This window comes from Caloenas nicobarica, chromosome 8 (genome assembly GCF_036013445.1).
Source record: "Caloenas nicobarica isolate bCalNic1 chromosome 8, bCalNic1.hap1, whole genome shotgun sequence".
NCBI lineage: Eukaryota > Metazoa > Chordata > Aves > Columbiformes > Columbidae > Caloenas > Caloenas nicobarica.
The window spans coordinates 24,621,400-24,634,063 of NC_088252.1; the positions used below are offsets into that span (position 1 = coordinate 24,621,400).

General features: G+C 42.7%; 1 protein-coding gene across 1 annotated transcript; it reads right to left on the minus strand.

Annotated features, from left to right (window-relative positions):
• Window positions 1-982: 982 nt before the first annotated feature.
• Window positions 983-11,094, minus strand: LOC135991251 (cytochrome P450 2J6-like). The gene is made up of 9 exons (XM_065639665.1): window positions 10,930-11,094; window positions 10,180-10,342; window positions 7,291-7,440; window positions 6,692-6,852; window positions 5,839-6,015; window positions 4,920-5,061; window positions 3,478-3,665; window positions 2,313-2,454; window positions 983-1,161 (listed from the first exon to the last, which is right to left on the minus strand). The coding sequence occupies exons 1-9, from the start codon at window positions 11,092-11,094 to the stop codon at window positions 983-985; spliced, it is 1,467 nt and encodes a 488-aa protein (XP_065495737.1).
• Between the last annotated feature and the right edge of the window lie 1,570 nt (window positions 11,095-12,664).

Below are 12,664 nucleotides of genomic sequence, written 5' to 3' on the forward strand. Positions count from 1 at the left end.
AAGTTCAATTCTCACACAGCTCTCGGGAAACGCTACCCAAATTTCTTCTGCCCTCTCCCTCCTTTGCAGGCATCAAGCTTTGCTTAACAAGACCACAAGCAGCACCCTATAACTGTGCTTGCAGGCATCAACAGACATGGCCAACCTGGAGTACTGCACAGCGTTATCATTACAAACACAGCTGTGTCAGAGGACTCCCTCTTTCATTGAAATCTCTCTCAAATGTGTCACTACAATATATCGGGAAAAAAAAAACCCACAAACAACCACCAACCAACCAAACCACACACAAAAAACCCCACCACACCACACATCCACGGGCCAGCCCACTGGTCCAATACACCCACTTCTCTTCCACCAGCAGTGAGCTCCCCTCTGCAGTTCTTCATCAAGGAATACGAGGGGTTTGCCTTCACTTTCAGCCTGAGTCACCAGCCTCACGCTCAAATGAAGGGTTGCATTGTTGGAGGTCTGTTACTTCCAGATTCAAGCTGTCATCTCTGCATGGCTCGGCTAACTGGACAAGCCAGCTGGCTCACACCTAGTTGAGGCATCCCCTCCACAACCCTGTTCCCTCGTGCAAACATACCTGGGGCTCTGGTGATATCCAGAGCCACCACCTCTGGTAAGAGCATTTCTATAACCCACTCGAGATTTGAGAATGTATGGGAACGAGGGGAAGCACCTCAACACCTTCTGATTCCAGTAAGATTCCTGTTGAGTTTCTAGTAAGACCAGACACCATTATAATTTTCTATGTTTATTTCATTTGCAATACAGCAGAAAAAAATGCACAGATATTTCCCAGACACAGGAAAACCAGCAGATTTTTCAGGGGCAGCTTCTTAGACATATAGCACAACATGGACAGAGTCACACCGAATTTGAGCTAGAAATAAGAAACATAAAAGCTGCACAAAAGATCAGCATACTAGCAAAGCTGTGGCAATGCGTCTCTCTCAAATCTACAATGCCCTGCCACCTAGCGAAGAACTGCACAGAGCTTGTACGGATGGGGTTTCATTGTGCTTCCGAAGATGAAGTCTGTGTTGACTTCCTTTACTCCTTCTGGTGGAGTGAACTTGAACATCTGCAGGAGGCTGCAGAAGATGATGAAAAGCTCCATCTTTGCCAGCACCTCTCCCAGACACACACGGTGCCCTGCGGAGGGAGAAGGGAAAGAGCAGTCAGTCCCCTCCAGCTTTTCAAAAGAGCATCAGCAAGGAACAACAGGCTTTCCTGAATTTGACATTTTCCTCCCAGATGGAACTGACCAGACAATTGAGACGTCTGCAATCATTCTTTGCAGGATCTGCCAGATCATAGAAAAAGATACCAAAGATGCTTCTCAGCAGTTTTGTAACTTGCTCTCTAATCTATAGGACTCCCCAGTTCTATGAACTGAGTTTCAGTCTCGATTCCAAATGAGAATGACAAGAAAGCATCTTTAGGTTCCCTCACAGCTTCCACTTAGTACAGGCTGACTTTTCTTCACTAACAGCAGTGAAAAATCAGAATGTAGAGGACATTCTACATGTGACTAGACATTTTCCTATGTAATGTTTTCAGTGAAAACCATTGTTGAAGAAAAAACTTTTCCCAATTTATTAGTTAACCGTGTCCAGGACATAGTTTCCAGTCAGAGAAAGACAGTGACAGACCCTGAAACATGTCGTTAGGCCATTCGACTTGGAAATCACGTTCAAATTCATCTTTTGCCCAGTTTAGGGCAGGAACCTGAGCCTGACTCTTCCACATCTCAGCCGAGGGTTCTGACAATCAGGCTGTTCCATCTTGGCGTGATCTCCGAGAGCTTTTGTTTGTTTAAACTTCTATAAAATCATACACTGTGTGGAAGAGAGGCTCCAGAAGGTCCCCAGGAAAGACACAGTTATTTGGGATGTATTTGATTCAGCTTCAAATTTCTGCACCCATTAATATTGGATTATTTATACAAAATAAATCAGCTCCAGCAGAGCAGCCTGCCACAGACAGCTACTGTAACAGCATTATCTGGCATATGCAGAGCATGACAGAGGACAACAGTGTAAGGACTCAAATCCCCTAATCATTGGCAATTCCAAGGCCAATTCCTTTCCCTTCTCTGCATTTTCACAAAAATCTAAGATCAAGGATTATATGGTTACCAAACAACTTATTTTTGTAATCAAACATTTTTCTGGGCTGTAAAAAAACATGTGCTCCTATAGTTTGGTTTTATATTCCTTTTGGCCTTCCCCACAATGAAAATAATATAGTTTCACGCTTACAATCTAACCCACCCAAAGGGGTTCACTCACCAGTGCACCTACCTGCTGAGAAGGCTAAGAAAGCCTCTCGGGTCACGAAATTCCCATTCTTGTCCAAGAAATGGCCAGGGTTGAACTGGTGAGGAGTCTCCCAGTAATCAGGGTCAAAAAGAGTCGAGTCGATGTTTGCCATAATCACAGTGCCCTGAAAGGAAGATCCTGTTGGCTCGGTTCCGTCTCTCACACATCAGGATGAAAAGGACACAAACAGATTCCAGCTATAATTCATCACAGTGCTGGTCACATGGAGAGGCAGCAGAAACGAAAGATTATTTTATTAGGAAAAAAAAATTTCAAACTGTTCTGAGGGGTTTTTTTTCTTCCAAAAATAAGAAAAGAAACTTCAGTTCAGTTCAGGGGAGGGTCAGTTGGACATTAGGAAAAGGTTCTTCACCCAGAGGGTGCTGGACACTGGAACAGGCTCCCCAGGGAGGTGTCACGGCCCCAAGCCTGACAGTGTTCAAGAAGAGACTGGACAATGTCCTCAGACACATGGTGTGAACTGTGAGGTTGTCCTATGCAGGGACAGAAGTTGGACTCAATAATCCTTGTGGGTTCCTTCCAACTCAGGACATTCTACGATTCTATAATTCTATATTTCAAATATGATGCCAGAGAGGTAATAATAGGAAAAAGAAGACCTAAGTGAATGAAGTTGAGTAGACACTTGGAGTTGTTTCAGACATCACCAATGAAGAAAATTTTTGTCCACATGGCAGACAATATCCTAGTGTTAATGGTCCGTTGAACCTTCCCTACAGACACCACTGCGCAATTCTGATAAGTCTTTTCTGAGGCCTCTTGAAAAAATAAGAGCTCAAATGCTTATAAAGTAAGTATTTCCCGAGACCTCTTAAAAATATAACAGTTCAAATGCTTATAAGGTATTTCAAAATCACAAGCTCTTGAGAAGTGAGACCCTGCAGCACTCTCACAGAACACTAATGTAATTGGTGTGGAACTGTGCTTTTGGCAAGCATTTTCGCTCACTGTCTGTGAGAGAAAGGCACAGGCCAGAGGCCATGGGAGGGGAAAAGTGTGTCTGCCAGCGCTGTCACCAGCAGCCACCTGTCCTGAACTGGAGAGGAAAGGGGTTAGTGGTAAACATGACTGCAAGGAACTTAACTCACAGCCAAAGATCACACTGGAATAGAAAGGATACCTGTACCTTTGGAATCTGATACCCCAAAACGGTTGTATCCTTCACTGCTTCTCTAGGAATTGTGATTAGAACAATGCTACTAAAGCGTATGATCTCATGAATCACAGCATTTGTATAAGGCAGTTTCTTCCGATCCTCATAGCAGATTAGGTGCGAGGGACTCAGAACGGCATCCAGCTCTTTCTGGACTTTTTCTACAAAAGAGAAAAACAAGCCCATTATAGATATAAGAACAGTGTTTTGCATGAAACAGAGCTTTCATCTCCTTTTTGGATTATAGTAGTGAAAAAATATAATATGTAAATAATTTATACTTCACCATATCTTAAACTATAAATACATTTATTCAACTATCTAGTTATGATTTTACTACACTCTGGTATTTCCTAGTTTATTGGTTCTATGTTCGGGGCATCTTTCCACAAGCCAAAGAGAACTATTGAGCTTCACAATTAAAGGAAGGGGAATGAACTGTAAATAAAACAAGAACTTCTCATTAAGAGATCATTTAAGTTACTCAAGCTATTACTTTTACTGTAGCTAAGTACAGACTGACAGCACACTAATCAGGATGTTGCAAGAGAGTCATCGTATCAGGCTGATATACAGATGGAATGCTGAGAACTGGAACGGGATAATATTACCAAACCATCACCCACTCTTAATCTCTTTCGGCTGTTGTCTCGGCTTCAGTAAGTAACACAGCTACACAGTATCAGAGGGTTCAGGGTCAAATTTCATGCTTAAAAATGAGGCTAGTAATCCAAGAGATTTATTTTGCTTTTTATTTCATTAGAATTTGAAGCGTATGTGCCTGAGCAGGGCTCTGTTCTTCCAGTATTCTAGCACCAAAAGCATGAAAAGAATTCTAGCTCTAAACCTGAGAGTCGAGAACGTGTACTCACTTCTGAAAGCCTTGTATCAAATAATTCAAAAATTTTGAAACTAGTGTGTAACTACACCTTTGCCTGGACTTTTCCAGTCAGCTTTTTGTCTTCCTTCTCTCTTTAACATTCTCATACGTTACAACAAATATACTTATTACACAGAAATACAACTGGTGTGTCAGTTAATGAGTAGAAATAATATATGCTTATTATACACTCTGGATACCAGAAAAATGTCACTTTTCCCTAACCCAAGCTCATATTTCAGCTTGAGTGTTATCAGCTGGACCGCATCTTCGATTATGTGCTTACAGTACTGAAACAGTCTGGCAAAAATTAACAAAATACAGTATCAGAAGTTGAATATCCCTGAAATTATTTTAAAATATCTGTTTGAAGATTTTCCACTTCACTGTCTTCTTATAAGCAAAGCTCAAAAATGTGATCTTAAAAACAAAAATGAAAGCTTGATCTTCAAAACCAACTTGATGTTTTAAAAAAAAAAGGTGTAACAGACAATTTTTCTAATGAAACACACCTGTGCTTGTGCCTACAACTCACCTTGGATGTCAGGAAAAGCCACCATGTAGAGCAGAGCCCAACGCAGGGTGGTGGCCGTGGTCTCTGAGCCACCCAGGAAAAGGTCAAAAACAGACTGCACCATGTTGTCCTCATCAAAGGTAGAACTGGGGACATCTTTAGTCTGCAGGTGGCAATGAGAAAGGTAAAATGCAGCACACCTCTGTAAAAGCACTGAGACAAACAGCGATCGCTATAGCTAAACAAACAATAGTTCTCGAGGATGGAGAAAATACAGGTACTTGTGTAGAACAAAACTGCATGCAAATATTTTCCTCAAATAAGTACATTGATACTGCTAAATTACAGGCGCTGTCGAAAGTCTCAGGTGTCTAAGATCCTGTTAAGCTGCCGTCTAGAATGACTCGTTGCCTTGCTGCTAAATTCCACATCAGAAAAAAGCATTTCAAAGTAGTTTTATCCCACCCTTGCTGCTCTCTGCACATTTGCCGATTTCAGCTATTACCATTTTTTTAAATTAATGCTTGTTTTCAACGAAAAGACAGAGACTGCCATCATTTTAATATTGTTATGGCCATTGTACGTTACTACTAAGCACACAAAAGCTCAGTACAAAGCACAAAGATAATAAATGCAAATATTAATGAGACACAAAGAATCAGAATGAGACAGCCATCCAAATATCTGCACCTTTCCAAAGTCCTCCCTACTGCCCACCCTGCACTAAGGATTCCACAGTATGAAAACAAACCAATGTAATTAATTTATACTTCTGAAACAAGTTATTAAACTAACTATTCAAAGTTCATACTTGAGTTTGACAGCAGAGTTCTTAAACTGTATTGAAAGAGCTCTGTAAAAATTTTGCTTTGTGCAGAGAACTGTAGGAAAGGTGCAGAGAGTCTGTTAGAACAGGATCTGCGTCACATAAATCACTCACTTTCTCCATCTGATCCAGGTAAAAGTCAATGAAATCTTCTGGTTCATCTATTTTGCCTTTTTCCCTGTGGCTTTTGATTTCCTGCCTTATGAAAGCGCGAACAAAGTCGCAGCAAGAAGACGCTTTCTGTGTGGGTCCCAGGAGATGCTCTGCAACCCACGGGAAAACTTCGCTTATCTGTGGAGCAAGAATTCAGCACAGCTGCTCTGAGTTACCTGGCACGAGCAAGGCTGCTATAGAGACACAGCGTGGGCATTTTTGGGGCCAAACTGCTGAATTAATTTCTCTAGGAAAAATGCTGTAGCATCAAAAAGAAATGTTGGGTACATGCTGAGTACATGAACACATATTAAAACCACAAATTAAAGACAACACAGTTTCCACCCTGGATTCTTTCATATCCTTATTGCATAACTCTACTTGTATTTGCCCTGTTAATCCACCCACAAAAGAAGTCACTTTCACAGTAAATTTAACATGAATTAATATTAATAACTTCAATATTAATAAATGTATATATACATTACTTTAGCACATAGAAAAAAATTTCTCTTTTATTCTGATAGAGTGTCGCCTTTTCACCCTAACAATACTGGTGTTTGCATTACAGAAAAGTTCAGCATCCCAAGCACATTGCCTTTGCTGAGAAATTCTAATAAAGGTTATTAATATAATAATTGAATGATGTCAAAGCCAAAGCACTGCAGGTCCAGTTCGTATTCATAGCCAGATTTTTTAGCGGCATTTAATGTGTATTAAATAACACAGTAACTATAATAACATATGTACTAATGCAATAAATAATGTGCTCGATAATAAAATAATTTGCTTATTAAATAAGTCATTTTCTCACATAGTAAAGGTAGCTGTTCCCAAAAGCCACTATATAATTGTATGCTTCAATCAGCTGGCGGAAGGTTTCATCCTTTAGGGAGAAACGGTGTCCAAAAACCACGGCACAGATCACGTTCGAGACAGCGTGAACAATGGGGAAGGAAGGGTCGACAGCTCTTCCTGCAGACAGAGATACGCGTTTGTCTCCAAAACACTTTCTTCATCTCCCTTGTGATTTTGGAAGCAAGATCACAATGGCATTTTATAATAGATGTCTATTTAGACTGTTACACTGAAACACCCAAAATTCACTGGAAAATATAACAAAAGATAAACCTCATTCAAAAATGAGGACAGGAAGACCTCCGATTTTTAACTCCCGGTCTTGTTATATTGTTTGCCTTTTTGTTTGTTTGTTTTTGTTAAATCTCGATCTTGGCGTTGATACCAAAACTTACATTGCTGAGGTCTGACTGTACAAACAGTTTTCGTTGCACTCTAAGTTGTGCTCCGAACCCCTTCTTTTATAGAGCAAAAATAGTCTTTGCCCTTAGAGTCATGCACATGATGTTCTATCTCAAAAGCCCCAGTGCACCAAGCACCCCACCAGTGACGTACCAGCTTTGTCCCTGAAGAACTCGACCAGATAATGGGCCTCGGTTTGTATCCCGTGTTCCATTCCTTTGTTCCTCATTCCCAGTTTTCGGAGAGCTCCAATTCCAAAATGTCTCTGATGTTTCCAGATGAGACCATTTGAGACCAGGATACCTTCGGTCACCAAGAATCAATTTAATGTCACATTAATGTTCATATAATAGTAAACGACACACACACTGGGTAATCTCATCATGCTGCCAGTCACAAAGCAGAGTGCTGCATCAGGGCAGTGTGGTTTTTAATTGTATTTTGTCAGAGACAGAGAAACCACCTTGGTTAATACATTCCCACCCCTGCAAAAAGCCCACTCAGATCTCAGGACTCACACACTTGCCTTCCCACACTTGCCAAGACAGTGTGGGTTGGTGTTGCCTTCTATTTGCCCATGCTTTGAGCAGAAATTAATCTAAACCCTTATTCACATAGACGAGCTTATAGTCCAGCTCATGCAATCTCTTACAATCTCATTTATTATCTTGTGCAATCTTCCAGTGCAATTAAGACTTCTAAGCTGTGTTTGCCAATATCCCCATATGGACATTGTGTTCTTGGAGATGTTGCCCCATGTCAACTCTGCAGGAGTGGCAAAGACAGTTTTCCTCAACAAACGCTTAAGTTCAGGTTTCTACTACCTGGAAATACGATGGTGTCTCTCACCAAGCTACTCATACCCAGAAGAGATTTCTGCGGAGCTCATTGTGGGGGTCTGGGCATTCCCTGTACTTGTGCTTCTTAACCTGATGCAAACCTTCTGGAGATCATTGCATCTCCTGCTTGGTAGTGCTTCAAAAAGAAAAGTTCTTTAATGGCTAGAGTTGATAACTGGTTCTGAGCACATGTTTCCTGTGCTACACAGTCTCTGGCTTTTAGGGGATGCTAATTTTACCAGGCTGTTTACATGAGATATCGAGCACTTGTCCTGGTCCAGATCCCTCCTGGAAAGGAAAGGAAGCCAGGGCAAGAACCACCCAGTAAGAACAAGAATAGGAAGAGCAGGCTTTAGCCAAGCTACAAACAGCTTTGTGAGACCAAGGTCTCACTGTGGGACAGGAAGGAACCCCAGAGCCCCGCTGTGAGCCTGTGGTCCAGCAGACAGCCCAGCACAAACCATTTAATCTCTACGGTGGGGAATCAATCTCCTCCACTCTACCCACCCCTCCCCTGGGAAAACCAGCCTGCTCCCTGAGCCAGCTGCACGGCCACTGTCTGGAATAACTCTCCCCTATTCCTTCTGTTATCCCGAGAGCCTGGGCTACCAGAAAAGGAGCCAGCCCAGCAGGCGGATATTTGTGTTGCAGAGTTGCCAACCTGCAGCCAATAGCTCCAGCCAGCCCTGCTGCAAACTGCCAGCGCGAGGGCACCTTGGCACAGCCCCGCTGCTTCACTCCACGTCACCCAGACAAAAGGCAGCAATAAAGACCCTTCCAAATGGACTGAAATGGCCCCAGACTTAATAATCTCCATTCCTTAAGGATGCTTTTCTCTACTTACGTTAGTTAGTGTTATAAATTAAAGCTTTCCAGATTGTAATCCACATGCAATAAAGCCTGACTGAGGATAAAGGCATCTGCTTTTTATCCTCTGGAGAAGAGGCTAGTGAAACAAGCGCAATCATTTCTGTTTTAAATGCGGCATCCTCTTTATTCTCCATCCACCATCATTCTCAGTGTCTGATGTAAATGACAGCACAATAAGAAGCTTTGAATATGTTGCAGGTACAGCCTGGCTAATACATTTAAAGCTCCAGTGACTTTCCTGTGCCTTTGCACTTCCCAAAAAGACAGACCTTGTTCTACAGCTCTGTCCATGCTCTCCTTACCTTTGCTGTAAACAACTGGGACCATAAAGAATTACCGCAGCCTCAGCTTGCAGAGGAGGCCACAAACTCCAGATTATTTCAAATCAGGACACACACTTCAACAACACTAGGAATAGACAAGCAAGACCTAACTAGGTACAAATATTGCTGCTCTAATGAGATTCTGAAATTCATGTGTGACGGTAGGACTTTGGAGACAGCTCAGAGTAGTGCTGAATTGTGCTGTTCACCCTGAGCAGACAGAAACGGTGAATTGGGAGCTAAGGCCTTGTCAATAAAGAAAACAAGAGAGTGTTAGGGAATAGACTGCTCTAGCTTATTGAACTACTTGCTATACTGCTGCTTATAGAACTTGCTTAGAAACTGCTTATATAGAATTTGCTTAGCATAAGTAAGTTTGCTTAGTCCGTGAGCTGTGAACTTTTCAACTTTCTGCCTAGGAGGGCCACAAGGTCTGTTAAAGCAAGAAGATAAGGGAGCTTTTAATCATTAATAGGAGCTGCATCCCTAGAAATGAGCAAAGGAATGGAATGGCACATATAAAAGAAGACGAGACACAGTAGAATGTTTTGGTTATTGCCAGGGACATATTTTTCTCCCCAGCTGCAGGTGCAAAATAACAACTGATGGACAGGACCTAGAACTGACACCCAGTCTGGTCAGTAGAAGACAAACAACTACCCACAGAGACAAGAAAAGGCTCTCCTGATGAAAATTAAGAAAACCAATGAAGAACGGGGAGACCCCAGGCCCTAATTTTACAACCAGCCTGAACTGACAGGCGAGGAGCGGGAAGCTTAGATTGTAAGGATATAATTGCCCAGGGAATTCTTCACTTGGGGTCCCTATTCCAGAGGCACCCAGCTCAAGCTGTTCTCTACGCTGTGTCATAGAATTATTTATTTAAGAACAATTGCTGGAATCCATGCCTGAGTCTCTGCTTCAGGAAACCTAGGGTAAAGAAACTTCCTTAACAAGAGGAAACAAAAAAAATCAACTATTAAGTCCTTCCATGGATATGAACATCTTACCCTTTCCATTTGCCATTTTGTTGAAGACGTAGGTCTGTAGTCGCCCAGAAACATCTGCTGAGTTGGTGGTGAGACCATCTTTCACGGCTTGGAATCCATACAGCACCACCATGGGTTTGTGACCCAGCCACAAGGTACAGATGTTGCCATAGCTTTTTGCCAGCTGTAAGTTTGTTCAATGCCAAAAAAATACCCATGGGAGAACCATCAACCAAAATGTACACACAATGGGCTGCTCTCTTCTAGCATGATATTCATCAGGGGTGCGGGAAATTAGAAGGGTCAATAGTTTTCTTTTGCAGTGGGAGTGGTTACCAAAAGTCTTTTTTGAGAAAAAATTACTGTCCTCAGTTCTGTTTAACTTGCACGCATATTAGCTTTCACATGAATTAGACTCTCTGCAGATTTTACTTAACTTATCATAGAATCATAGAATCTTTTCAGTGGGAAAAGACCCTCAGGATCATTGAGTCCAACCATAACCTAACCTAACTCTAGCACTAAACCATGTCCCTGAGAACCTCGTCTAAATGTCTTTTAAACCCCTCCGGGGATGGTGACTCCATCACTGCCCTGGGCAGCCTGTTCCAATGCCCGACAACCTTTTCCGTGAAGAATTAATTCAACTTTCATGATTCACCTTCCCTCAGGATTAAGTTCTCTCTGCTACCACATTAGCCTATCAACACCCACCACCAGATTTTACTTTTTGCCTCAATGGTTCTTTAGTTCACCTCTGCAAATCCGTACCTTTTTCAGGCTCCCATGATCAGCTCTAAAATTTATCCACCACATGCTTCCAATGATGGGAAACGGGGTCGGTCCAGGAGGAAATCCACGACTTTTCCATTGCAATTTCAAGAACTGCGCACCCAGAAGAAACAAAGCCAGGGATATGAGAGCTACACTTATCATAATTTCACGCCTCCAAACTACTCTATCGCTGAGAAAACTGCTATGAATCTGTCTGTCAAAATGACTCTATATTGCTCTTCTTAACCCTTCCTTATCACATTTAAGCTTTCTGAATTTTTCTTCTCCCTTTTTTCCTACCACGCTTCCTGAGCCCAGAAAATGAGGAGCATTCCCACTCTTGAGTGTATTTAATACCTCACTATGCTGCAATATGCTAATAGCCACCATCGCTTTAATACCCAGCAGAGCCCAGAAGGGAGGCACCTCATCCAGAAACATCCCTTTGAGCAATCGGTTTGATGGAACACGTCGCTCCAAGCACAGACTACGCATAAGCCAAGGGCTCAGACACGAAACTGTAGCTGTCACCCAGGCAGTGTGCACACAGACAAGGACAGGAGCCCTCGCGAGGCAGCATTCTCAGGGCAGGGCCAAAGGAAGCAGCCAGCAGCCTTGTATAAGAGCGGTTGCAAATGTGTCTGTTTAGAGCAGCATTTCCCAACAGTGGCTCCTCAGCGACTGGCAAGTATAAAAAGCAGCAAGTTTGAGATGCTTTAGGAGAACACTGGAAAACTCAAGGGGAAGTCACAGTGTGCGATCTCAGGGGGTCTGTAACAGGTCACAGGAGAACCAGTGCTCTAATCGTCATTTCACAGGTGGAAAAATCCTGGTAGTAGGAGAGGAAGGATACAGATCTTCAGAACAACACATGTGGGAGTTCAACAACCTGATGAGCAGCAGTTGACCTTGCGCCCATAATTTCACCTGCAGCATAGACTCGTAGAAGCATCATAGAATCATTTTGGTTGGAAGAGACCCTCAGGATCATCAAATCCAACCACAACCTAACTCTAACTGTGTCCCTAAATGGTTTGAGGCTTTAACTGGGGCAGTAAATTTTTTACACCTTTAACCTTGCCGAAGGTATCCCCTCCCACCCAGTACAGGAGGCAGCACAGGCGAACACTCTTCGGGGGTCATCACAGTCCTCAATATAAGTGCTGTGTTGCTTGTTTGAAAGCATAGACTGACAGCTCCGCCGGCCGCTTGTCCTATCACGTCTAGAGTCAGATGCCTCCTTCAGCAGCCAAGGTTTGCAAACTCCCTGTTAGGACTGGGTTCTTGTCCACACATTAGAGTTTCTTCCTTCTCCCACTAGTAAGATTCCTGCCTCCCAAAAGATATTGCATGTTGGCTTCCTTAACTCCATCAGGCAGGATGAATCTGAACACCTGCAAAAGGCTGCAGAAGATGAAGAGCTCTACGTGTGTCAATTGGTCATCCCAAAATATACAGAGCCCTACAGGAAGGACCTGAAAGGGCAATTATTGATCTTAATTGCTGCCCTTCGCTGCACCCCTTCCTGTCGTGCCCTGCACTTTCTCTGAGACCATTGCTACTTGTCAGAGCAAAGACATCCCTGTGGGCTGTCATCTCTCAAGATTCGCTGTTGAAACAAAACTCAACCCCTCCTTGCAACTCCACTTGCATAATTCACTGGTGATGAGTGGATGAGTGATTTAGGGGCCTGCTTGACACAAAGGAACGTGTAGATCACTTAAAGAAAAGC

Coding starts and splice junctions, on each gene's coding strand:
- LOC135991251 (XM_065639665.1), bottom strand. CDS start 11,094: ATGATAAGTGTAGCTCTCATATCCCTGGCTTTGTTTCTTCTGGGTGCG. Junction 7,441..10,179: donor CAAAATGGCAAATGGAAAGG/GTAAGATGTTCA, acceptor TGGTGACCGAAG/GTATCCTGGTCTCAAATGGT. Junction 3,666..4,919: donor GGCTTTTCCTGACATCCAAG/GTGAGTTGTAGG, acceptor TCTCTTTTGTAG/AAAAAGTCCAGAAAGAGCTG.